Source organism: Dermacentor albipictus, chromosome 2 (genome assembly GCF_038994185.2).
Source record: "Dermacentor albipictus isolate Rhodes 1998 colony chromosome 2, USDA_Dalb.pri_finalv2, whole genome shotgun sequence".
NCBI classification, from domain to species: domain Eukaryota; kingdom Metazoa; phylum Arthropoda; class Arachnida; order Ixodida; family Ixodidae; genus Dermacentor; species Dermacentor albipictus.
This window is the reverse complement of record NC_091822.1, coordinates 80900190-80925230: the sequence shown is the minus strand read 5'-3', so window position 1 is coordinate 80925230 and position 25041 is coordinate 80900190. Positions and strand designations below refer to the sequence as shown.

General features: G+C 47.1%; 1 protein-coding gene across 1 annotated transcript in view; it reads right to left on the bottom strand.

Annotated features, from left to right (window-relative positions):
• Window positions 1-18902: 18902 nt before the first annotated feature.
• Window positions 18903-25041, bottom strand: part of Atg1 (serine/threonine-protein kinase unc-51-like protein Atg1) — a 186405-nt gene continuing 180266 nt past the window's right edge. The window contains exon 23 of the mRNA XM_065424417.2: window positions 18903-24690. Within this exon, the coding sequence (XP_065280489.1) occupies window positions 24617-24690 (74 nt within the window). The 3' untranslated portion in view covers window positions 18903-24616. The remainder of the gene's footprint in view (window positions 24691-25041) is intronic.

Here is a 25041-nt window from a genome sequence, read left to right as displayed (position 1 = left end):
AGGCGCCCCTACATTCTCGAAGGCCCTCCGTCTGGCACACCAAAGAATACGTCTAAGCTCAAGGTAGGCAGCCGAGACGGGCCTCCTCCGCCTCCCCGCACTCCCCTACCTTCTCCCCCACCAAAGATTCCTCCTCATCCCCCCCTTAATTCTGACGTCGCGGACCTCCGCCGAGAGCTCGAGACTCTCCGGGCACAAAATGCTCAACTTAACGCCCAAATTCACGCGCTAGAAACGGCTTGGTCCTCCCCCCCCCCCCCCCCCGCCCATGTAGCTCCGGAACCGATGCAAGTAGTGCAGGCGGACCTGACACCCTCTAGCTCTGACGTGCGTTTCACCGCCCTCGAAAACGCCCTTGCCGAATTAACGGCTTAGATATCAAATTTTGGCCAAATTCATGACAGCCTTCTCAAGGCGGTCACAGCTACGGTTACGGCCGCCGTGACGGCCAACATTAAGACGTGGCTGGAGTTGAACCCCCGGATTTTCCGCCGAACGGGATCTCTCAAAGACGCGAACCGCCCGTCAAAATTCACCCGACCCATCGATCTAACCGAACTCTCGGAGGAGCCGGAATCGCTCCAGCTGCAGGTGACGGAACCTGGGCCGTCTCTCCAAGGCGATCTCCCTTCAAATCAGCATGGCTGCGTCCCCTCCCAACCAACTCCCTAGAGGGCGGCGCCCCCCACAAAGACAGCAAGCTTTCTCTCTTGTACACTGGAACTGTCGGGGTTTCAAAGACAGGACGAAACACGCCCACCTGAGGGCGTACATTGAAAATCTCGAATACCCCGCCGCAGCCCTTGCACTGCCAGAAACCGGGGCTGCGGTTAAGCTCTCGAGCTATAACGCTTTTCAGCGAGACCCGTCCACCTGTCTCCTAGCTAGTCAATAAAGGCTACACAGCGCAGGAGGTTGATCTCGACCTAAATCTGGAATATTCGTACGTGATGGTTTCTGTCCTCCCTCTGCGGCGAACAGATAGCCCCGTACACATACCTAATATATACTGCCCCCCGAAATAAAGAACGTTACTTTTTCTAACATATTTAGCGCAGCGCTTAGGGTCGCGGGTCGCGATCCCCTGATGATAGTGGCCGATTTTAACGCCCCCTGTCTTATGTGGGGCTATCCCAAGGAAGAGCCGCGTGGTCGTAAGTTGGCGGGACTTGTATGTACGCTGGGCATCACTCTTCTAACGGACCCGGTCCACTCAACACGTGTAGGGAATTCTGTCACTCGGGACACCTGCCCCGACCTTACCCTCACGAAACACATACGACACGCAGACTGGATCAACACCGAGGAGACCCTCGGTAGCGACCACTGCATACTGAACACTATCATTTACACTTGACCCTTACATCGCCCCCTTGCACAAGCCAAACTCCCCGACTGGAATGCTTTCCGCCAGGCCCTCCCAGTAACTTCTCTCTTGGAACAAGGCTACTCCACTTGGGCTCACAGACTCATGCAAACACTCCGTTGACACGAAAAGCAGATACAGCTTACGTAACGTGCACCGGACGTGGATTAACCACCTGATGCACCTCTGGGAAGCTCGGCGCAGCTTAACCAAACGATGGCGGCGGCAGAAACACAATCGTAAACTCCGCGCTCGTATCTCTGACCTTACTCAGCAAGCAGCCGAGTACGCTGCCCAGCTCGCCGACACTAACTGGGTCGATAGATGTAACAGCGCAGAAAAACAGATGTCGAGTCGCAACACTTGGCGGCTCTTCAGAAGTCTCATAGACCCTAGACAAACACGATCGGAAACCAAGAAACACCTCACTCGCGTACTACACAACTTTCAAGGAAACACGGAGCAGCTAGCGGACGCTTTGCGCTCACAATACCTCAATCAGGATCGAGACCCGCGAGGGATGGATTATTCGTATGCAGGCTGCGATAATCCGGAAATGGATCAGCCTTTCCAGCTTCACGACCTTCGCATGGCTCTTGCACGAATGCGCAGGGGGACGGCGCCCGGGAGGGATAAGTAACAGTCAAACTATTGGCAAACCTTCCAGATCGGGCGTACGAAGCCCTACTAGAATACATAAACGCCATTTGGACGGGGGACACTTCGTTGCCAGCCGATTGGAAGACATCGTTGGTAACCTTTATCCCAAAGGCGGGGAAATCGGTAAACATAGACAACCTCCGGCCTATCTCCCTCACTTCATGTGTAGGGAAACTCGTGGAAACGATGGTCCGTGACCGCCTCTCGGAATATCTCGAGAGCAAGGACACCTTCGCCGACAGCATGTTCGGCTTCCGACCTCATAAGTCGGCACAATACATCCTTTTACAGCTTCATCACGAGATCCTCGAACCCACAGAACACTCACACAACGACAAGATAGTCCTGGCACTCGATCTCAAGGGTGCCTTTGATAATGTTAAGCACGCCGTCATACTAAAGCACCTTAGCGAGACCAACTGCGGCGCTCGTACATTCAACTATATCAAACATTTCTTAACGGACCGCTTGGCCTATATACGCCTACAAGAGACCGAGTACGACCCATTTGTGATGGGAACACGGGGCACACCACAAGGCGCTGTGTTGTCCCCGCTTCTTTTTAACATTGCCATGGCACACCTCCCGGCACAGCTGGCGGGTGTCGATGGTGTTCAGCATGCGCTGTACGCCGACGACATCACCATATGGGCCACTACGGGAAACATAGGAGAGATGGAGGAATGCCTGCAAGCAGCGGCGAGCATAGTAGACCACTATGCCACGTACTGCGGCCTCCAATGCTCCCCGTCCAAGTCTCAATTTGTGTATATTCGAACTTCCCCGAAATGCAAAATCTCAGTTCAGCTTTCTCCCGCCAGTGGCCCCATCCGAGAAGTGGAGGAGATTCGAATACTCGGTCTCTTCATTAATCAACACCGCAAGGCAGGCACAACTCTTGCCAAACTCCGCAAGGTCGGCGACCAGGTGGGCCGGATGGTTCGCCGCGTTTCCAACAAGCGAGGAGGGTTGCGAAGCAAGGATGCGGTGCGGCTCGCACATGCCTTCGTAACTAGTAGAGTACTGTAGTCGACCCCATACCTACGCTTACGGAAACATGACGAAGATTGCTTAGAGGTAGGACTCCGCAAAATGTTCAAGAGAGCCCTCGACCTCCCGATCTCCACTTCCAACGCGCGTCTTCTCGCGTTGGTGGTGGCAAACACCTATCGGGAACTTCGCGAGGCGCATCTCGTTAACCAATACACGCGTCTCGCTCAGACCGTGTCCGGTCGCCGCCTCTTAGACCGGTTACATATTAAACATGACCACCATACGATGCAAAGGGTTCGAGTGCCCGAACTGTGGAGACGCGCCCTCTACGTTCGACCCCTTTCAACTAAGATGAACAAGGAGGACCATAATGGCCGGCGCCAAGCGCGGGCGGATGCCCTGCACCGCCACTATAGCTCTAAGAAACACGTCTTCTACGTCGATATTGCAGTCCCCAACCACTCCAGGGGGGGATGGTACACGGCTGCAATCATACACGAGGAAAGACAAGTGGACGGCCTCTCGTTCAAAGCACCCAGCTCAACGCATGCGGAGGAGGTGGCGATCGCCCTCGCAGCCTCCCATCCCGACTCTAAATTCATCCTCACAGATTCCCGTGGAGCCTGTCGTAACTTTCAATTGGGATAGATCACTCCTCTCGCTGACAAAATTCTTCGCCGCTGTATTCGCGACTGCGATCCAACTCATCGCTCAATAATATGGGTCCCCGGCCACCAAGGCATGCCAGGTAACGAAGCCGCCCATGAGGCAGCCCGCGCACTCGCTTACCGGGCACCAGGCTTCACTTGGGAGGACCTTGACCCAGATCACAGCCCTCTTCTTTCTTTTAAAGACATTACTGAGCACTATCGTGCCGAACACCACCGTTACCCGGTTCCTATGAAGGCACTGGGTAAAGCTGGCGAACTAATTCTCCTCAGGCTCTTTACAAACACCCTGCTGTGCCCAGCGGTTCTCAAGCACTTTGACCCTTCTTTTGATGGCCGCTGCTCTTTCTGTGGGGAGGTGGCCGACACCTTCCACATGGTTTGGGCACGCAGGCAAAATCCTTCTCTCCCCCCATCACCCCTTCCCCTTCCCGAGTGGACTGGGAGGCGGCCCTACTCGGCTGCCAGAAACTATCGGCCCAACAAGCCCTAGTTCGGCGGACCTGCGTAGCGGTCAAGACCAACGAGGTCCCGGAATGAGAGACTCCGCCCAGTATTGCAAGGGGCGCGACCAACTAGAGGCCTCTCCCCGAGCACCTCTCTGTATATATAGCCCAAATAATGCTTTTCACCACCACCACCTCTTTATCCCAGAGTCGACTCCGCAGACAATGGCCACCGCGTCTGTCCATTGACTGACGACTTCTAAGCTGCGTGAGACGGCACCACCCAAATATCTTCCTGGAGCTCCCCTGCTCCAAACAGACCATGACGGTGACGGCGTACACCCAGTGGGCATAGAGTGGGCTTAAGTTTCCGTGGCAGTTGGGGTTGTCGAGTTTGGACACTGTGCACGAAACTTACCATGACAGGAATCGGCGCTACTCCCTTTGTTTAACGAGCGGTGCTCACGCTTGCCAACGTTCCGGAGATGAGGCACTTTTTTTTTAAGGTTAGCGATACAACACTGGCGGATGAACAAATTTCTGTATCGTCGAGGAAAGCCGTACAGCTCGGAAGTGCCGGTGACACGTACGGACAGTTGCAGCAGCGGTCCACGAACATGGCCACGCATATTTATTCCATTCCTTAATAGACGAGGCAACCTAAAGTTTGCCTGCGCGGCACCAGCGCCGAATGCTCCCCTAGCGGACCGATGGAAGTTTCGAGGGTCGTCGCTGCGCTAGCACGCGCCCGTGTTCTGTACGGCGGGAGCGCTCGTGCACGTGGTTTTTGCGATGCCGAGTGCGACCTCATCAGCCAGGAAAGGTGGCACGCAATACTGATGTGTTGTTGATTGCCACAGCAGCCTCGAAAACACGAAAGGTCGTACGCCGCCCGTGAAGTTCTACAGACTTCCGGGGAAGTGGTATGAGAAGGACAGACGACAAGCATGGATAACTGCAGTGCGCCGAGTCAAGTAACTCTCATACTTTCGCATTCGCGTGTAATATCGTGAAAGCGGAATAGTCATATGCCTGCTTTTAGTGCACGGTCGTTTGTTTAGTCGTGTCGCGTTGTTGAATTGTGGTGGCATCCGCCGTTTGTTAGCGGTAAATGCATGCGTGTTGCGCCGGTAAGCTCTAAGACGCGTGCTCGATTTCCAGCCGGCGGCCGCATTTCGATAGGAGCAAAATGCAAGAACACCCTTGTTACCGTGTGCTTTGATTTTTGTGCACGTTAAAGAACCCCCAGAGTTTAAATTATTCCCGAGACTCCCCATTACAGCGGGCCTCATAATGATTTCGTGGTTTTGGCATGGTTTTGGCACTTAGAACCCCCGAATTTATTTGATTGCACTGTGCCTTCCTTCGCGATCAGCATGGACGAGCTCAAGATAATATTTTCCCTTTTCCAAACGCTGCAACTTAAATTACTACTTGTGCAGGTAACGAAAGGGGCCGCGCGCTACTTTCGTGTGGTAGCAGACCGTATTTAATGCAAGCCGCGGTCATCGCGTGCGTCGGGAAGCGGCATATCGGAAAGCAGCCGCTCGAGACGTGCGCGTTATGTTTGTTGTTTGCCCATGCTTTCTGAGTATCTAAGTGTGCAAGTATCATAACTTGTAGTGGTATCACTCTTGTAGAATAATATATGCACACAATCACAGGCACGTTACCTTTCCAAACATATTATTGGGAATAATTTAATCCCCACAGCAAATAGGCACACATACTGTTTCATTTATATGCGATGCAGATGGAAGCGGCGCCAAACAGACCAATGGCAATCACTGCAGTCTTCTCAGCAGTCATCAGCAGTCAGCAGTCTCAGCAAGCACCGGGACATGTGCTTTCGTACTGCAGTGACACAGCTCTTGAGCAGCAGCAAGACAGGTGTGAAACAGACTCCAGAACATGCCTTTGTGAAGTGACGGAACCGTCAAGAAGCAGCCCAATGGATCTGCAGTCATCGAGTAGTATGACAACAGAAGTTCCTGCTGCCAGTGTGACTGATGTTGTGAATTGAAATAAAAGTGGCTAAATTTCTGAACATGGTGCGTACCTCTAACTCGACGTCGTCTACGATCTTGTCGGACACCTGTGACAGGCACTTGGCTTTCACTCTCACATCACCGTCCACAATTTGTTCAACGCCGTACACGTTCGGAAGCAGACGCTCCCCTATCGTGAGGTTGCCGCCACGAAAAAAAGCTATCAGCGTCGGCAACCTTCTTGAAACCACACGGCAGTCTTTGCATCGCTGTTGCGCAAGCAGGCGATCTGCCGCCGTCGAAAGCGGAGCGTCGGGAGAACGAGCAGCGAAGAAAAGCGCGCACGGCACAATGTAAACAAAGCGGAGACTGCGCCACGGCGCGACCGCGCTGCTTGACGTTTCTACATAGGGGCGCTGTCAGGATAGGGTGCCTAGAGTTACTGTATATGCATATACAGTAACTCTAAGGGTGCCTCGATGCGCGCGCCCCCCTCCGCCGCTCCGGCGGAGGGGGGCGCGCGCATCGAGGCACACTATGTCAGGAGGCGCAGTAGCGCCGCCTGGCCATGGTTTTCTCGACCCATCAACGCGATCCAACCTTGCGCAAGGTGGCGATACCGTTGTCACATCATGTGGCCAAGGTGGCCACGTGATTCGTGATGCCGGGAAGCCCGGGCAGCATGCGGGCGGCCGGGCGAGCCGGGCATAGTATAGAATAAAGGCATATTGCGTCGTGCGTCACCGCACTCGCATTTCGCTGTGGTGTATTTGCGGCTGTTCTGAACGTGCTGCCGCTGCCCTTTGCTATGTAAGTGTTGCAGTGTTTTGCTGTCAAGAAAACGATATTCTGTGGTTAGTTTGGGTTGTGCGATATGTTTGTGTGGTTTTAATTAGGGAATCAGTAGTGTTTTCAATTGCCATGTGACCAAGGCGGCCACGTTATTCGTGAAGCCGGGCATAGTTGCGTTATCGCACTCGCATGGCACTGTGGTCTGTTTGCGACTGTTCTGAATGTGCTGCCGCTGCGCTTTGCCATGTAAGTGTTGCAGTGTTTTCCTGTCAAGAAAACAACATTCTTTGATTAGTTTGGGTTGTGCGATCTGTTTGTGTCGTTTTAATTTGGAAATCAGTAGTGTTTTCAATTGGAGGGCGCCGAGTGGAGGGCACTAATCAGCTCTTCAAGTTCATTGCTATGTTATGTGAGGTGCCTTTTCATTGACGCTGTAATTAAGGCGTTAAGGGCAGTATAAGGACGAAAGCTAGGGGAACGAAATCGTCCCTGTGTGTCCCTAGCGTAGGGATCGGCCGCTGTGCGCGATCCTACCAAGAAAGCACATTGCAGAATGCGAAGAAAGGCGGCCAAATTGCTGTCTGTGCGCACCTTGCCGATCTCCGCAATAGAGCCGTCATCGTGGTATTTTAGTCTACCGTTTCGCAAGAGTGTTGCAGACAAGAGAACTGGTTCAAACAGGCTTTTTTTTAAATAATTCAGTACTAGTACGGTATCCCAAAAGGTGAGGTCACGTGCCCGCCCTATTTTCTTCCCTCGCGCTACAGCACACCGACAGAATTTTGCGTGCGCCATACCGTGCTTTTATCGTTTGCGCTTCAGGTTCTCGATTGTGTTTTCGCCCCCTTTACCCACGTGACGGGTATTTCATGGTGTTACGGGGTACCACGTGTGTCCATATATTGTGTCCAATATATGCAACGGCCAAATTCGATTTTATTTGACGCCTCAAATGGTAGTAATGTATTGAGTCCCTTTTTTGTGCTTGTTATCAATTTTACTACTTGGCGAATGGATACAGCATGTACGCTACATAACTCGCTTGTGCATACAGCGTACATGAGTCGAGTATGCTTTTGGTATAAAATAACTTCTATGGTAGTACGATTGTTTGCAATTTGGAACATGTGTCTGAATGTACGCTGTGCGCCCTTCGCGCTTTACTTTGTCGGCGGCCTGCCGAGTTCGTGCGGGTGCAATGTGTGCGCAAGGAGTTTGCGAAGCGCTCGTGCGTTTCTTTTTTTTATATGTATTCTGTTCGCGCGCTTCGCACAACAGGGCATGCAGCAGTTCTTTGTCCTTGTGCAACACATTTTCCTAGCATACGTTTGGGCATTATTTGATACAGGTTTCACACGGGGCTCTTTTAACCGCTATCCAGTTCGTTACAAATCGAATTTCTCGGTTGTGATTGGCTCCTTTGCGCAAGCTACGAGAGTGAACCAGTCGCATCGATAATTTCGATCCGGATCGGGCTTGATCGCGATCGAGAGTCGTGTGACACCGGTTTTACACATGGCTCCCACATAGGGAACACTTTAAGTTCAATGCTACTGAGTGAAGAGCAAGTGCGTATATATGCCAGTGGTGCTATGTGGGCAAGTCTTTCTGGTGAAGCCAATGCTTGTGCATTCAAAACATTTCAACTACCAGCGTAGTGCATCAATGTGTCTACTTCGACAAAATGGAGCACCAGTGCAGATATCTGAGCATACTTGTCCAGGGCAGCAAGTGTGTCTACATTGAAACCACTACCAGCATGTGCGGCAGTTCTATTTCCAGTGGGACTGCAGAATAATCAATAGGGTGCTCTCAAGCTGTTTATCTATGAAGCTCTGCCTGTACTGAGTGCCAAATATTTTTGGACGTGAAAGTGGGGGTGAATTGGTAAACATCAGCGGAACTGTGCCTGGACTTTGTGGCAAACGTTTTTGGATGTGAAAGTGTGGGTGAATTGGCAAAGAATTTGCTCGGTGCTACAAGTGTTAAACCTTTTTCTCATTCAGAGTGCTTTTTTTTTTTACTTTAGGAGACTGGAGACGTGCGCAAAGTGCGACATGTCAGTGTGCTAATTAATGTATTTGCTGGTTTGCAAATTATTCGTTGCAACTTTGTTTTTTCCAGAGAGGTACAACTTTGCCCTTTTGTACAGGGCTTTTTAGATAAACCACTTACTATTTATTATGACCATTGCTTCCTTTGTTACACAAATGTAGCTTCCAGTGCATTCCAGTTTATTTCCATGTTTATGTAAGTTTCTAATATGAGGCTTGCATATTCATTTCTCACGTTCTGGAGTGGCAAGATGCAGCATTACTATCTCATCGTTCGCTGTACTACAGTAGTGTTCACTTGTTTCACTGAATCCCCGTTTAAGTATTCTGTACTAATTTCACTTTATTGCGTTTTTGTTGTATGGTTATTTTTCTCGCCGTTACCTTCTTTGATATATCCTAAAGGTAATATTTCCAATTTTGCATTGTTCCCATTTTTTTTATTTCTGTCACATAATTGTTTTATGATGGTATGCGGTGGTATTTCTTTTTGTGCTCTTTTCAAGCTTCTAGCTGATTGGTAACATTGCTTGGAGGCAGTTACCATCCGATTCATACTCTTGCATTTTTCAGTCTACTTCTTCCATTCGCTCCGATGTCACTTCTGCGTAACTCTAGACCATCTAATAGCACGTGCTCTTTACTATGATAAATGAGAAACTTAAGTACACTCCAGGTTTTTCTGTTCATTTGTGTATGTGTACTTGGAATTTTGTTTATGTACTAGTGAATGTTCCCTTTCGAGTTCATTACGAATTCTTTCTGCGACTTTTGACATTGTTGATATACCTTTACTTCTATTTGCATTTCTCACACAGTTTGTTCGAGCCTTGCATAAGCATTACATTTTAATAAAGTGTTTTTGCTTGGTCACAATGTTCTCATTTCATGCACTCTTGGCATGAAGGGCATGGTCTGGCCGCCTGCAAAGACGTGACCATTTGTTCTTTGCAGGATGTCATTCCCATTTTGGTTGTAAGCATCGTAGCTTGCTAAAGGCGGTATTAAGGATTCATTATTCCTAACAGGCTCATTTTCGTGTGACTTGGTAGAGGATGCGCCGGCCATGCGGGGAACAGAGCTTGGCACTGCGCCATGGCTCTTACAGTCAACACCGACGCTTCTACTCATCTGGGGTGCGATTGGAGATAGTTGTTCGAAACGCCCGATCAGTTTCATCTCACGCCATTGGCCTAGGCCGTGCCGACGGGTGCGGCTGACGACGTCTGCGCGGCATAGGCCAGTAGCTTGAGGCGGAACTGAACGTGTGTTTTGAACAACGATGTCTGATCGCGCCCCTGTCACCCGTGAAAATTATCTTCAGATGATCGTAAACCTTTCAAGGCCACTTCTAGACCAGCTTTTTGATAACGTCCTAAAAACGTTTAGAAATTGGTTACGAATAGTTTTGGCAAAAGGATTACTTGTGTCTTTCCCAATCCTATTTCTAGACCAGCTTTTCGAATACGTCTTGCAGACCTGTTCTAGATCGTCTCAAGAAAGTTATTAAGCCGGACATTAGCAGACATATACGACGTTTTCCCGCCGAAGTTCTCTCATTCGTGTCTTCTTTAACCCGTTTTTATCGTCTTGGATAAACGCTAAGAAAACGTTACGTATTTCTTTTGTGCTACCTGGGTTGTGGGAAATACGTCTGAAGACACCCCTCTTTCCGCCGGCTACACCCGAGGGGGGGGGGGGGGGAGGTGACAGATGGCCGGCCTATGGGCCCCGGGTGCCAGACGACTTAGCTACGCCACTGCACCTAACTTCTTGCCGCCCCCTGCTACGCTTCCCTTCCCTTGGAATCCAGTCCCTAACCCTTAATGACCATCGGTTATCTTCCTTCTTCATTAAGTCCTGCCCATGCCCATTTCTTTTTCTTCATTTCAACTAAGATGTCATTAACTCACGTTTGTTCCCTCACCCAATCTGCTCTTTTCTTATCCCTTAACGTTACACCCATCATTCTTCTTTCCATAGCTCGTTGCGTCGTCCTCAATTTAAGTAGAACCCTTTTCATAAGCCTCGAGGTTTCTGCCCCGTACGTGAGTACTGGTAAGACACAGCTGTCATCAGGGGCGTAGCCGGGGGCTTATGGGGCTTCAGCCCCCCCCCCCCCGGAATTTTTTCGTGCTGTCCATGCACCGCCGACAAAAGCAACCCCCGGCGCCAGAAATCATTCTGGATTTTGCCTAGAGCGTCTTTTTCACGCTCGACAAGCCATTTCACCGCAAGAATTGCGAACTTGGGCTGAATTTCGCGGCAACGCCCATGCACCGGGAGTCACATAACGCAAACAGCCCCATCCGTGCACGAAGTTTCAAGGACGTTTTGATGGCGAACGGGCTCGCCGAGCCATTGCGCGAAGGCCGCGGAATCTACACTCTATCATGGAATTTACGGAGCGCGTGGATATCAATTCCGAAACTTTATGGGTATAAAGTTCTCATAAACTTTTGATGTGAAAGGTACATTGACATTTCCAAACGTGTGCTTTAAATTTTCAATTGCGGAACTTTGTAAGTTTAATGCTCCCATAAATATTTGACGCCAAAGGTGCACTGACTTTTCCAAAGTCGCACATCGGGCCATACAACGATACAAGCCAAATGAACACGCTATCAGACAAGTTGACAAAGCCCGCAGCGAGGCCCGATGAGACGAAGCGTTGTGGTGGTTCATTCGTGCCATCATGTCACATAAAAAATATTTTTTTTTTCACCTGCGCCAAAGCATCCAGTGAAGACACTAAAACCAGCCAAGGCAACTACGTTCTTACTTATTTTTTTACTTTGACTTTTAACTGCGAGGACACATTGGGCCTTTTCTTTTCTTCTTTTTTTTGTTTTTTTTTTTTTTCGCTCCCGTACCCGCGCGCTACCCGAGCCAGCCAGAGCGCACGCGTTTTTCTCGTGTTGCCCCGACCACCACGCGGCGCACTTCGGTGCGCGTTCGGTTTTCTCTGGCCGAGTGCATTTTCGCCTGGCAGAGCTTTCGACGCTTTCTAGCTAGCAGACGAGAAAAAGAAACAATGGTCGCTAGCCGCCATCACTGTGGGGACTCGACGGATTGCAGTGCGTTCGCTTGAGCGCAACCTCTCCAGAAAGTCTTGTCTCGTCGGTGTAGGATACCGAGCAGTATGCGCATGGTTCTTGGTCGACCAAGCGTCTCGTGTTTTTTTCGATATTCCTTTAACAGCCATATCAGTTGCCCAAAATAGGCATTCTATTGTGACCAACATACTTTGCGTTTTTTTTTTTTTCGTTACGGTGCCCCCGCCCCACAAAAGGGAAAAAGAAGCGTTGTTGCGGTGCAGCGAATTGTCGCATGGTGAAAGTCCTATTTCGTTACTTCTTTTGCGGAAAGTAATGGGCCATGGGACGCTTCAGCTGCCGGATACTCTTATTATAATATTGTGAGAGCAATTATACGGACACTAGGCGCATTCCTGCCATCGCCCTCATGTTCCGCATAAAGTCCAAGTGCGATAACATCGTGACCCCGCGCCGCATGCTGTATGTGCGAGTGAAAGCGTGTGGGGGGAGGGGGGGGGAGGGGTGAGCCGACGATAGTGGCTCACTCTGGCTCACAAAGTGAGGAGCAAGTGCGCCGCCTTCCGTCGCGCGCGTTACATTGGGGGGAGTGGATGAAATGGGGGCAGGATCTAGGATTCTGTTAATCTGTGATTGCGCAACATGTTTATTTGCCTTGTTTGACGCATTATGTACCATGACGTTTTCTCAGATACGTAGATTTATTGGAGACTTATTCGTATATTCAAATATCTTGTTGCGAGGTTTTGTGTGTACGTGCAGTGGCATTTCCAGTGGCACTTTTTTGCTCTTTATCAAGCTGTATCTTCGCATTTGTATATTCCATTGCATTTTCGCATTTCTAATGTACGAGGGCTAGTCAAATGAAAGTGAGCCTACCCACCCCGCGAAATTATGGTTCTGTTCATTATCTGCAAGGCCTGCGCGTAGCACACAGGCATCTCTCATTTACAAAAGTGACACGCAGGTGTGAGGATAAATGTTCTTTAATGCTCTCATACACTGGGTTCAACATGATTGCGTGCCGTAATGGACTCCCCAGAAGTGAAGCAGCGTAATGCCGTGATGTTTTTGACAGCTGAAGGTGTTTCCCAAAAAGAAATTAGTCACCGTATGACTGCCGTGTACATGGAACATTGCATTTTGTCGGCCATTGTGAAGCGTCGGAACAAACGGTTCAAAGAAGGACGTGAAATTTGCAAAGACGATCCCAGACCGGGCCAAAGCCATCGTGCAATCACCCCTAACAAAATTGCAAAGGTTGATGAGCTGATGAAACAAGAACGGAGGATAAGCATCGATGAACTGGCAGAGCGTGTGAACATCAGTCACGGTTTGGTGCACGCCATCATTCATGAACATCTCGGTTATCGGCTCTTGTGTGCGCAATGGATGCGCAAGATTTTGAACCACTGCCAGAATACGGAGAAGATCAGCGCTGCCTTTACTCATCTGACCCGGTGTCACAGTAAAGGTGACGATTTCTTGTCTGCAATTGTGATCGGAGACGAACCATCATGCCACTACTAAGAGCCTGAAACACAACGGCAAAGCTTACAATGGAAACATTCAAATTCACCTTCTCCAAAGAAAGCAAAGGCCGTCATTTCCGCGAGAAAAGTGTTGTTGACTTTTATTTTTCGATCGTCAGGGGCCATTACTGATAGAATTTGCTGAATCTTGAGAGACTATCAATTGTTTCCGATACTGTGAAACGCCGGATCGGCTGCGTGTCGCAATCAAGAAGAAACTACGTGGAAAATTGACGAATGGGGTCATCTTGTTCCACGACAATGCCCGTTCCCACGTCGCTGACGTGGTTAATACAAAACTGGCAATGTTCAAGCGGGAAACGCTGCAACATCCGCCATACAGCTCGGACCTGTCGCCTTGCGGCTTCCACATTTTGGGGCAACCGAAAAAACAGCTCAAGGGAACCAGATTCGTCTCGGACGATGTCGTGAAAGTCAGTTGCAGACGTTTTGAAGCAACAATCCAAGGAGCTTTATGAGACGGGAATTGCGCGACTGTTTAGTCAATGGGACAAATGTCTAAATGCTCATGGGGGCTACTTTTAATTAGAGTACCCCGTTTGTTATATATTCGCATTGGCTCACTTTCATTTGACTCGCCCTCGTATATTCTGCAGAACTCCTGCTTTTTATACGTGGTCTCTGTTGCGACTATAATTTCGGTGCAATTACTCACGATACACGACCGGTGACAGCTGCTGCTGCGAAATACATTGGAACAAATGGCAGCGTCATAGAGATTTTTCACTGGCCGTTGCATATGTACAAGAATGTAAACAAGGATCTTGAATGACGAAGTGTCATTAACATATTTGTCCTCAACTTGTTCATTTCATGGCCTTTACATTTTTCATATCAGCGGCATGCACTGCTTTGCTGGCTTCGAAGTGACGTAGTTCAAAAGTTCGTGTGATATTTTCTTTACTTATTAAATAGTTATGTTGGCCACAATTTTTGGCACATATGAGTGTATTCCTTTATGAAAAAATACATATTTTACTTGTATTGACAGTGCGTATATAGCGTTCAGCATTTCGTTTGCAGCATCTTTGGCAATGACAATGCAGTTATTATTCGTGTATTTGATCCCTAGGCAAATTGTTTAAGAGGAAGCTTTAGCCGATCGGGCCCAACTGCGACGCGGCCTATTCAGATACATGTAAAACGCAGAAACCGTTTTCTGAGATAACTCCTGAATCGGTTTTAATGAAATTTGTTGCATTTGAGAAAGTATGTTAAATTCTAGTGTCTGTTGGAAGTGGAATTTCGATTTGGGGCCTGAACTTTGTTTAAAATATTTTGAAAATTCGAAAGTTCGAGAAAAATGGAAGCACGATGTTTAAATATTAATAGTTCTGCATCGAGAACAGATATCGCGGTTCTGTAAACGGCATCCATTACACCATTCAAAGCGGAGAAATTCGATATGTCAATTTGTATCTTACGTGAATTGGTTATGTTATGTGCATAGGTTCTGCAAAAGCCGTATTTCCATAATACTCAATTTTTTGAGTCTCATGTGTAACATATCAATTTTGTCTGCTGTAGATGTACTATTATGTGCAATTCACAGAATTGTGATATCAATTATCATTGCTGATTTACAGAGTTGTAAACCAAATTCTATCGTTTTCTGAAAATGTTCGATTTTTGCCACTTTTTAATAAAATATTGATGACCTAAATCGAAAATTCGAAACAAACAGTCACTAGAATGTAGGTTTTTCTTTTAAATACAACAAACCTCGTCAAATTTAGTGCAGTGGTTGTCGAGAAAAACGAATTCTCCTTCTACATGTATTTAGATAGGCGCATCCGACCTAATGTTTCCTCTTTAGGAGGGGGTTCACCTGCAACGTGAGCCCCCGCCCCCCCCCCCCCCAACGAAATTTCTGGCTACGCCACTGGCTGTCATACATACACTTTTCTCTTGAGGGATAATGGCAACGTGCTGTTCATGATCTGAGAATGCCTGCCAAATGCACCCCAGCCCATTCTTATTCTTCTGATTATTTCACTCTCATGATCAGGATCCGCAGTCACTACCTGTCCTAAGTAGATATATTCCCTCACCACTTCCAGTGCCTCGCTACCTATCGTGAACTGCTGTTCTCTTCCGAGATTGTTAAACATTATTTTGGATTTCTTCAGATTAATCTTTAGACCCACCCTTCTGCTTTGCCTCTCCAGGTCAGTGAGCATGCATTGCAATTGGTCCCCTGAGTTACTAAGCAAGGCATTATCATCAGCGAATCACAAGTTACTAATATATTCTCCACTAACTCTTATCCCCAATTCTTCCCAATCCAGGTCTCTGGATACCTCCTGTAAACGCGCTGTGAATGGCATTGGAGAGATCGCATCTCCCTGCCTGACGCCTTTCTTTATTGCGACTTTGTTGCTTTCTTTATGGATTACTACAGTGGCTGTGGAGCCGCTATAGATATCTTCCAGTATTTTTACGTACGGCTTGTCTACACCCCGATTCCGTAATGCCTCCATGACTGCCGAGGTTTCGAGTGAATCAAATGCTTTCTCGTAATCAATGAAAACTATATATAACGGTTGGTTATATTCCGCACATTTCTCTATCACCTGATTGATAGTGTGAATATGGTCTATTGTTGAGTAGCCTTTACAAAACCCTGCCTGGTGCTTTGGTTGATGGAAGACTAAGGTGTTCCTAATTCTATTTGCAATTACCTTAGTAAATACATTGTAGGCAACGGCCAGTAAGCGGATCAGTCTATAATTTTTCAAGTCTTTGGCGTCTCCTTTCTTATGGATTAGGATTATGTTAGCGTTCTTGCAAGATTCCAGTACACTCAGAAGTCATGAGGCATTGCGTATACAGGGTGGCCAGTTTTTCTAGAACAATCTGCCCACCATCCTTCAGCAAATCTGCTATTACCTGATCCTCCCCAGCTGCCTTCCCCCTTTGCATAGCTCCCAAGGCTTTCTTTACTTCTTCCAGCATTACTTGTGGGATTTCAAATTTCTCTAGACTATTCTCTCTTCCATTATCGTCGTGGGTGCCACTGGTACTGTATAAATCTCTATAGAACTCCTCAGCCACTTGAACAATTTCATCCATATTAGTAATGATATTGCCGGCTTTGTCTCAACGCATACATCTGATTTTTGCCTATTCCCATTTCTTCACTGCTTTTAGGCTTCCTCTGTTCCTGAGAGCATGTTCAATTCTATCCATATGAACTTTCTTATGTCAGCCGTCTTATGCTTGTTGATTGGAAAGTTCTGCCAGTTCTATTCTAGCTGTAGGGTTAGAGGCTTTCATACATTGGCGTTTCTTGATCAGATCTTTCGTCTCCTGCAATAGCTTACTGGCATCCTGTGCAACAGTTACCACCGACTTATATTACACATTCCTTAATTGTCGCTCACATCTTCAACACTAAGGTCCTCTCCCCGAGTTAAGGCCAAATACCCGTTCTGTAGCTTGATCTGGAATTCTTCTATTTTCCCTATTACTGCTAACTCATTGATTGGCACCCGCCGTGGTTGCTCAGTGGCTATGGTGTTGGGCTGCTGAGCACGAGGTCGCGGGATCGTATCCCGGCCACGGCGGCCGCATTTCGATGGGGGCGAAATGCGAAAACACCCGTGTGCTTAGATTTAGGTGCACGTTAAAGAACCCCAGGTGGTCAAAATTTCCGGAGTCCTCCACTACGGCGTGCCTCATAATCAGAAAGTGGTTTTGGCACGTAAAACCCCAAATATTATTATTATTATTATCATTGATTGGCTTCTTATGTACCAGTTTCTTTCGTTCCCTCCTCAAGTCAAGGCTAATTCGAGTTCATACCATCCTATAGTCACTGCAGCGCACCTTGTTGAGCACGTCCACATCTTGTATAATGCCAGGGTTAGCACAGAGTATAAGGTCTATTTCATTTCTGATCTCGCCATTCGGGCTCCTCCACGTCCACTTTTGGCTATCGCGCTTGCAGAAAAAGGTATTCATTATCCGCATATTATTCTGTTCTGCAAACTCTACTAATAACTCTCCCCTGCTATTCCTAGAGCCTATGCCATATTCCCCCACTGACTTGTCTCCAGCCTGCTTCTTGCCTACCCTGGCATTGAAGTCGCCCATCAGTATAGTGCATTTTGTTTTGACTTTACCCATCACCGATTCCACGTCTTCATAGAAGCTTTCAACTTCCTAGTCGTCATGACTGGATGTAGGGGCATAGACCTGTACAACCTTCAATTTGTACGTCTTATTAAGTTTCAGAGCAAGACCTGCCACCCTCTCGTTGACGCTATAGAATTCCTGTATGTTACCAGCTTTGTCCTTATTAATCAGGAATCGGACTCCTAGTTCTCGTCTCTCCGCTAGGCCCCGGTAGCACAGGACGTGCCTGCTTTTTAGCACTGTATACGCTTCTTTTGTCCTCCTAACTTCACTGAGCCCTATTATATCCCATTTACTGCCCTCTAATTCCTCTAATAGCACTGCTAGACTCGCCTCACTAGATAACATTCTAGTGTTAAACGTTGCCAGGTTCAGATTCCAATGGCGGCCTGTCCGGAGCAAGGCGATTCCTAGCACCCTCTGTTGTGTTGCAGGTCTGACTGTCTCCGTGGTCAGTTGCTTGGCAGCTGCTGGGGACTGAGGGCTGGGGTTTGATTGTCGTGTTCATATAGGAGGTTGTGGCCAAGTACTGCACCAGGGTGGCCAATCCTGCTGTGGTGAGGTAGTGTGTTACCGGTTCTGGTCACTGGGATCAGGCCACACTCCAGGCCTGTTTATGCAATTTTATCAACACGCGGATTCCTTTTTTTTTTTTCATCCGGTGGAAAATTGCGTGCCACTGGGATTCGAACCACGGTCCTCTTGTATGCGAGGCAGACATTACACCTCTATGCCACCGCTGCACCCCAAGGCAGATTATGACAGCAAATTTAATTTGCCCTGCCAAGTAAAACCAAGTTTACTCGCGGCTAGGGTACACCACCTTGAAATGGGATTGTAAGAGTTGCAGGCTCATGTGCATAAAGTACTGCTCGACTCTCATGGCTGCGTCAATTTAACTTTTATTGCCTTTTATGTTCTGAAAACCTGCAGTGTAACAGCAGTGAATGCATATCCAAACGTATAGGTAACGAAAGATGAGAGAGTTATTTGTCCATGTTCATAGTAGCCTGTGCAGTGCTCACGGTTGACACACAACAAAAACATGTTCCTTTCGTCATTCGTCTTAACTGCAAGTACAGAACAGACTACTACCAGAAATGTATTGAAGGAGCCTGTTACTACTAATGAACATGCAAATGTGTTCTCCCCTATGTAGTTGAAGCACAGTGAGACAGAACTACACATGTTACAGGCAGCAGACAAACTCTTTATTACAAACGGCTGTACAAGATTTAAAAAGAAAAAGTGGAAATTTTAGCTTTTCCTGCTTTTTTTTTTCTTCTTTCGAAGTGTGTCTGCACACATTCGAAGGAAATTAATTAATGAACAAAAAATGAAAATAAAATTGCACGCTTCACAAACACACTACAACAAAAGTAACTCACACGAATGAAAATATGTATATATATATATATACTAACTGCCCAGCAGATGTGTATGTTCAGTTAAGCTTGTCCCCAGCAAGTGCACTGGCAAGTCCTGTGCCACAGAGCACAATTATTTTTTTCTTTTTTTTTTTCATGTGGCAGCCAACAAAGCCTATATACAGTCTTCCTATAAACAAAAGATGTCGCGTGTATACACAGCTATGTACAGTTACGGCACAGTGAAAGGCCATGTGTCTTTGCTCAACCAAACCATGATGTGATTCACTCGTTCTCCCTTTGTTTCTAATGAACTTGGGTGTCGAGCAGGTTCTCGTAAAGGCCAGCCACATTTTCTATGTTGCACCTCCAGAGCATGTAGCAAAACATAAAAAAAGCACGAATTTCTACATGTCTGGCACTCAAGGTAAATGCAATAGTGAGAGAGAGGAGGCAGTTGGGCGCTCAGATACAGGCCTTCTTAAAGGGGCATAGTAGACAACTAAATCAGCCTAGACTGGCGGATTACATCTTTAAAACCCTGTTTTTATGTGGAGGAATCAAGTCACCTGTCCTAGCTTCCCCTCCTGGATTTCGAATTTTAAACGGCTGCACTGACCATGCGAGTCCAGCATCACAAATTGTATGAAATTTCGCATATTCGGTTCACTTTAAACACGCGAAATGGTGCTGAAATGTTGCCAAATTTAGTCGTTGCTTGCTTGAGAATACAGGACAGTTGCTTTCAGTCGTGGGCAATTAACTAATGCTATGGCAGATGCTGCCAAAATCCAGATTGGCTTTGACAGCATGCCCTAATTTGCATGTGGTGTCACCAACTGCTTCATTTTTGTATCCCTTGGGGGTTAACAAGGCTCCTAACGAGGCAGATGTGGTATAACAATGAAAGTTAACTTAATATTGCTATTTAGTGCCATAATAAGAAAGGTAAGCAGCAAGAATTCTTCTGTGGGCATTAAGTTTTGTGAAAATCTCAAAGAAAAAAAAAAGGACAGAATCTGAGGCACACCTTAGTGGCAAGAAGTAATAAACTGCTGTCCCAAACATTTTGTACCGGACACCAGACCCCTGAGCAAGTAGCAAAACATGATAATTGCAAGTCGCATGATCACAGCGAAGGCAAGCTTTCTAGCAAGGCATGCTGCAGCTCGCAATGCACATGGAGTTCTCAATGCAAAGAATGAGAGCACCTTTGTCAACCTGCACTAGACAACTGACCTGAGCGGGCGCGAGAAATTCTGGCTATGAACCAACATGTAGGAAGCAAGTGCTCATCTGGAAAATGACTGGCCTTGAGAACAGCGAGACCCACTCACAAAGAAGCACTGTCATCCACTGTGCATGCAGATTCCAACTGGCCTCTGCATGGCAGGCATACTTTCGACAGTGAGGAGAAAGGCTGTATAGCATACATTCTTATTTTTTTGTTCCTCTTCAACGTTCAGTATCAGTTACACTATACAGCGTTATTTGTGTGCACAACCATGCCCATTATTTGTAGTTTTATGTATAGCAGCTAGAGGGAGATATCACAACACTTTTCAAGACACTCACAAACAAAGAGACTACAACATTGTTTATTTTTTTGCTTGTTTTACCATATTTTTGCAAAAGTACCCGCCTGCCATGAAATCGTGCTGCTTCTGTAAGCATCAAGCAATGTCATGAAATAGCTTTTACACACTAGGCCATCGCACTAGGCACGCAGACATGAAAACACACCTCTGGTGACCTCCAAAGTAAAATCATAATGTAGGCATGAACATAAAAAAATGGTATAAGCACCACAAAAGACAACTCAGTGGCCCACGCTCAATTTTAACTAAAGGAACAACAATGACAGCTCTATTAGGATGATACGGCACTCGTACACAGAGCTACCGGCGATGTACACGAGGCTAAAAATATTCTAGTATGAACTGAAGTCCAATGAACATCATCGTAAGGTCTTCACAACAGACGATGACAAGTTCAAGAACTTCGCAACATAGGAACACCACTACCTGTACATACAGCTGAGCTTTTTCTACAAACGTTCTCGTGAATCCACACTACAATGGCCCAACTGTCATCTGTCTACACACAAACAGAGCTCCTCCGCAAGGCATCCATTGCTGGGGAGCACTTATGCAGCGTTAGTTGCACAGCCAAATCTGCCAGCATGACTGTTTTCAAATGAAAGACAGGTCTACCAAAATGAACCGCAACTTATACACATCATACATACATCATGCAGCAATGAACTCTATCAGCAAAGCAGGCACACTTGAAATGATACGGTATGTCGTACTGCTTACACACTTTGGTATGTCCACTACACAACCATTCCAAAAAAACCACGTGGCCCTGCAAGCTAAAGCATGCAGAAGAGGATAAGAGTAATGGCATAAACGAATAACAGAAAGGTTTTTGTTGCTCAAGTTTCCATATAGAAACCTTCTTTTTGTCTTTTTCTCATTTCTTTGATATACAATGGTGTAGATACAAGAGCATGAATAACATACACACGCTGCTTTCCGCCAGCCCACATGTTTGCTGCACGCGCCTCGCATCAGCAATCCTCGCGGAGCACGTTCAGCACATCGAGGCCATTTCTCAAGCCCAAATCACCACATGGCAAAGTGACACCAGTGTTGATGGCCCAGATAAGAGAGCCATTTGCAAGTGAAGTTGATCTCCCTTCGTGTAGCTTAAACGTGACAGCGAAAAATCTCCCCATACTCATGGAAAATCTCAGTAGCCGTGAAAGGAAAGAAACTAACAGCTTGAAAAGCCTCCATAGTATCTTTCGTTCAAGGCAACACTGCTGACCCCAGAGCATTGCACGGCCACAAAAGCACGACTCACAGTCTCCTAGTTGTATCATTTCAGATGCATCGCTTGGAACTCTTCCCATGCAAGGTTATCAGTACAGCTTTTGGTCAAACGCACTCGCATGCACCCAGTTCAGGAAATGGCCAGCACTTTCACACTCTTTACGACAACCTTGCCCAAGCCTCTGTTAAAGCAGCTACTCAGTATATATACATACGATTATGCCTGACAAAACCCCCTCATTACAACTAGCATGCAACAAAGGTTTGGAGTACACAGGACAAAAAAAAAAAAACATGAGAAATAATATGTGCAAGCTGATTTGTTGCGGTTCCTACAAGAGACACCATTATCATTGATGCCTTTGCGTGGACAGTGCAACCATTCCATGGCAGCATGGTAAACAAATTTTTAAAAATCTGTTTCTCTGACGAACAGGCTTTCTAACATGGCAGTACCTTCCACACCACATCCTCACTTCACAGTCACAAACCCGACAGTGCCAAAAGCCATGAAGTGCAACCGAACGGTTTAAAGCTGTTCGAAAGGGCTTCAAAATGAGCCGACAAAAATTAGTCTCAAGAACTTGTGGGCCTTGCAATGCTGCAATCATAGTGCCAAGGCACCATGGCACATCAAAAGCAAATTGTGAGCACATACTCCTAGCTCCAAACACGAGTGTAAAATTGTGCTCGCCTAAAAAGAAAAAATTATGAATATGGACATATCAGGCAAAGAAAGGCAGGTCCAGTTTTTGCAAATAAAGCAAGATTAATGGACAACTGCAACATGAAAGGTACATACGAAAGCAGCTTTGGTTCAGGTACTTGGTCTCGGATGTGGAACATACTTTTCCAACTCAAAGGGGACAATAGAGTTCAAACTGGCAGAGTATTCTTATATGTTACTATGGGCATTTATTAGGCAGGAAAACTTATTACCAGCAGTGAACATTGGGGGTAAACAGATGGGTGGGAATGAAACGCAATGACTGGCAAAAAAGCGATATCAATTGGCACATCAAGTAGTGGGGGGACAAGCATTCAGCCACGCGGTTTTTCGCCTCATGGCTTTTGGACTGAAACTCTAGCAAGTCGACTTCTGTCAGCATTCGGGGATCCGCTCTCGGTCCTTCTCATTCAGGAAATCTGACTAGTCATTGACATGGCAGCAGGGAAAGGCATAGGCGCAACATTGGGAAGTCTGCGTCTACGGGCACATTGGTCCACAAGCTACATTCCTTAAAAAAAAGAAAGCAAGGGCTACTCTCTCTCTCTCCGAGGTCAGCTCTTGTCCTGCAGTAACAACCGCCACCATTATGCATACAACTCGCTCTCAATAATACCCAGTCCTTTTTCTTTTTTTGCCAATGTTACACATAATTGGGCACATCACTGACTGTGAAGTACCCAGCAGCAGACGGCTTTAAAATGAAAGTGCATGCAAAAATAGTGGTGATTACTTCCACGTGACAAAAGCACATTTCAACGGGCGCGAAACTTTTTTTTCCCGATGTATGCTGATCAAGTGCCAGATGCAATCCGCCTGCTCGCCGCGTGCAAGTAAAGGTTTTATCACAACTTCCCTAGAACAGCTTTCTCTCGAGTTCGAGGAAAACTTAAGCATGCTAAATAAATTAAGAGGGCTCCAAGACAGAAGGCAGTGGGAAAACAAGAAAAGCTGGAGCACCTACGTGCCATGGATGCACAACTTCGAGTTGACAGCAACAGGAGTTGCTGGAGGCTTGTCTACTTCTATTGCAACGAGGCCTAACAGTAGTACCAGGCACCAAAGGATAATTGATACTTCACAAACTATGCGATTGCAAAGTGCGTGGTGAGAATGGCTGAAAGCGCGAAATGAACCGAGTGTTGCAAATGAACAACCGTGGTGCAAGTTTAGGAAAAGATATGCCAAGGATAGAGGACACAAAATGTGCAGTTGGCACACACAATGCCTAGGTAGATGGGCGTACTATTTGTATGTTGACTGGTGCAATAAATCTGCGCAGTTAACTCCGTAAGAATAAAATTTGTTAGTCCAGCTCAGTAACAGAAGTGGGAGGAAGCCAACAATTGCTGTAGAGCTTCTTTAAATGTGCATGATGACATCCTTATAGTAGCAGGAGTAGTAGCAGCACAAATCCCTCTGTTGCAAACAGCTCACATGAGCAGCTATTTCACAACTTTAGGGATCTTGTATGGGAAATGCAGATGAAAAAGGGCGACTTTCTTGCTTATGATCCCTTTCGGTGGAAATCTCACGACTGCAACAATGTAGCACAGAAACAAGATCCAGGGCCTGCAAGCTACAGAAATAAAGGAGCCGTCCAAATGTAAGAAGGTGATAGTTGTGCAGCAATCTTTCTTTTTTTTTTGTCTTTTGGCTATGATGACAAATGGGGAATGCAAAAATTACAAAGTAAAACATGAATGAGTCGTGAACGAGCGACTTCTTAAAGTCCGTGAAGAAAGGCTTAGTTCTCAGAACAATGAAGGTGAGGAAAAAAAAAAAAAATCCGATGAGTGGAGATGAAACAAACAAGGCATAGAACAAGGTCGCAAAGTTCACAGCCACCATCAAGGACAGTACTTGGGGCAGGCAGCAGCACAAGCGCACTACAGGGGAGTGGACGAGGAGCACAGAAAGGAGCGGCCGATGGAACGGCCACCGGAGGGCGACCCGGGGCCCTCCTTCCTCTTCAGGTCGAGTCGTAGGCCCACACAAGGCCTTCGCTCTGGAGCAAGTGGAGCCGCTTCTCCACAGCGTCCTTGTCTGCAATCCAAGAGGGAGGGCATGGCTTAGGCTATGTTTATAAGTCGAGCGTTGATAGAACAAGTTATCGGACACAAGGTGGTGTAAATCTAAGGTTACGTTGGTCATCGTTCACTTCAGTCGGCATTCAACCGATCATTATGAAACTGAAAATGCAAGGTCTGAGACATTATTGTTTCCTATAGTGGGCACAGCTTGAGACAAAGATGTAGAGGTACTAAGCACACTTCACCAGAAACAGGATCTTGAAAAGTGTCGCTATAGCAAATGTGTGAAATGCGTGAACCTAGTGAACTACAAACGTGATGCAAGTCTGAATGTGTCTCGTCTAATGCCTGACACTGTGCATTA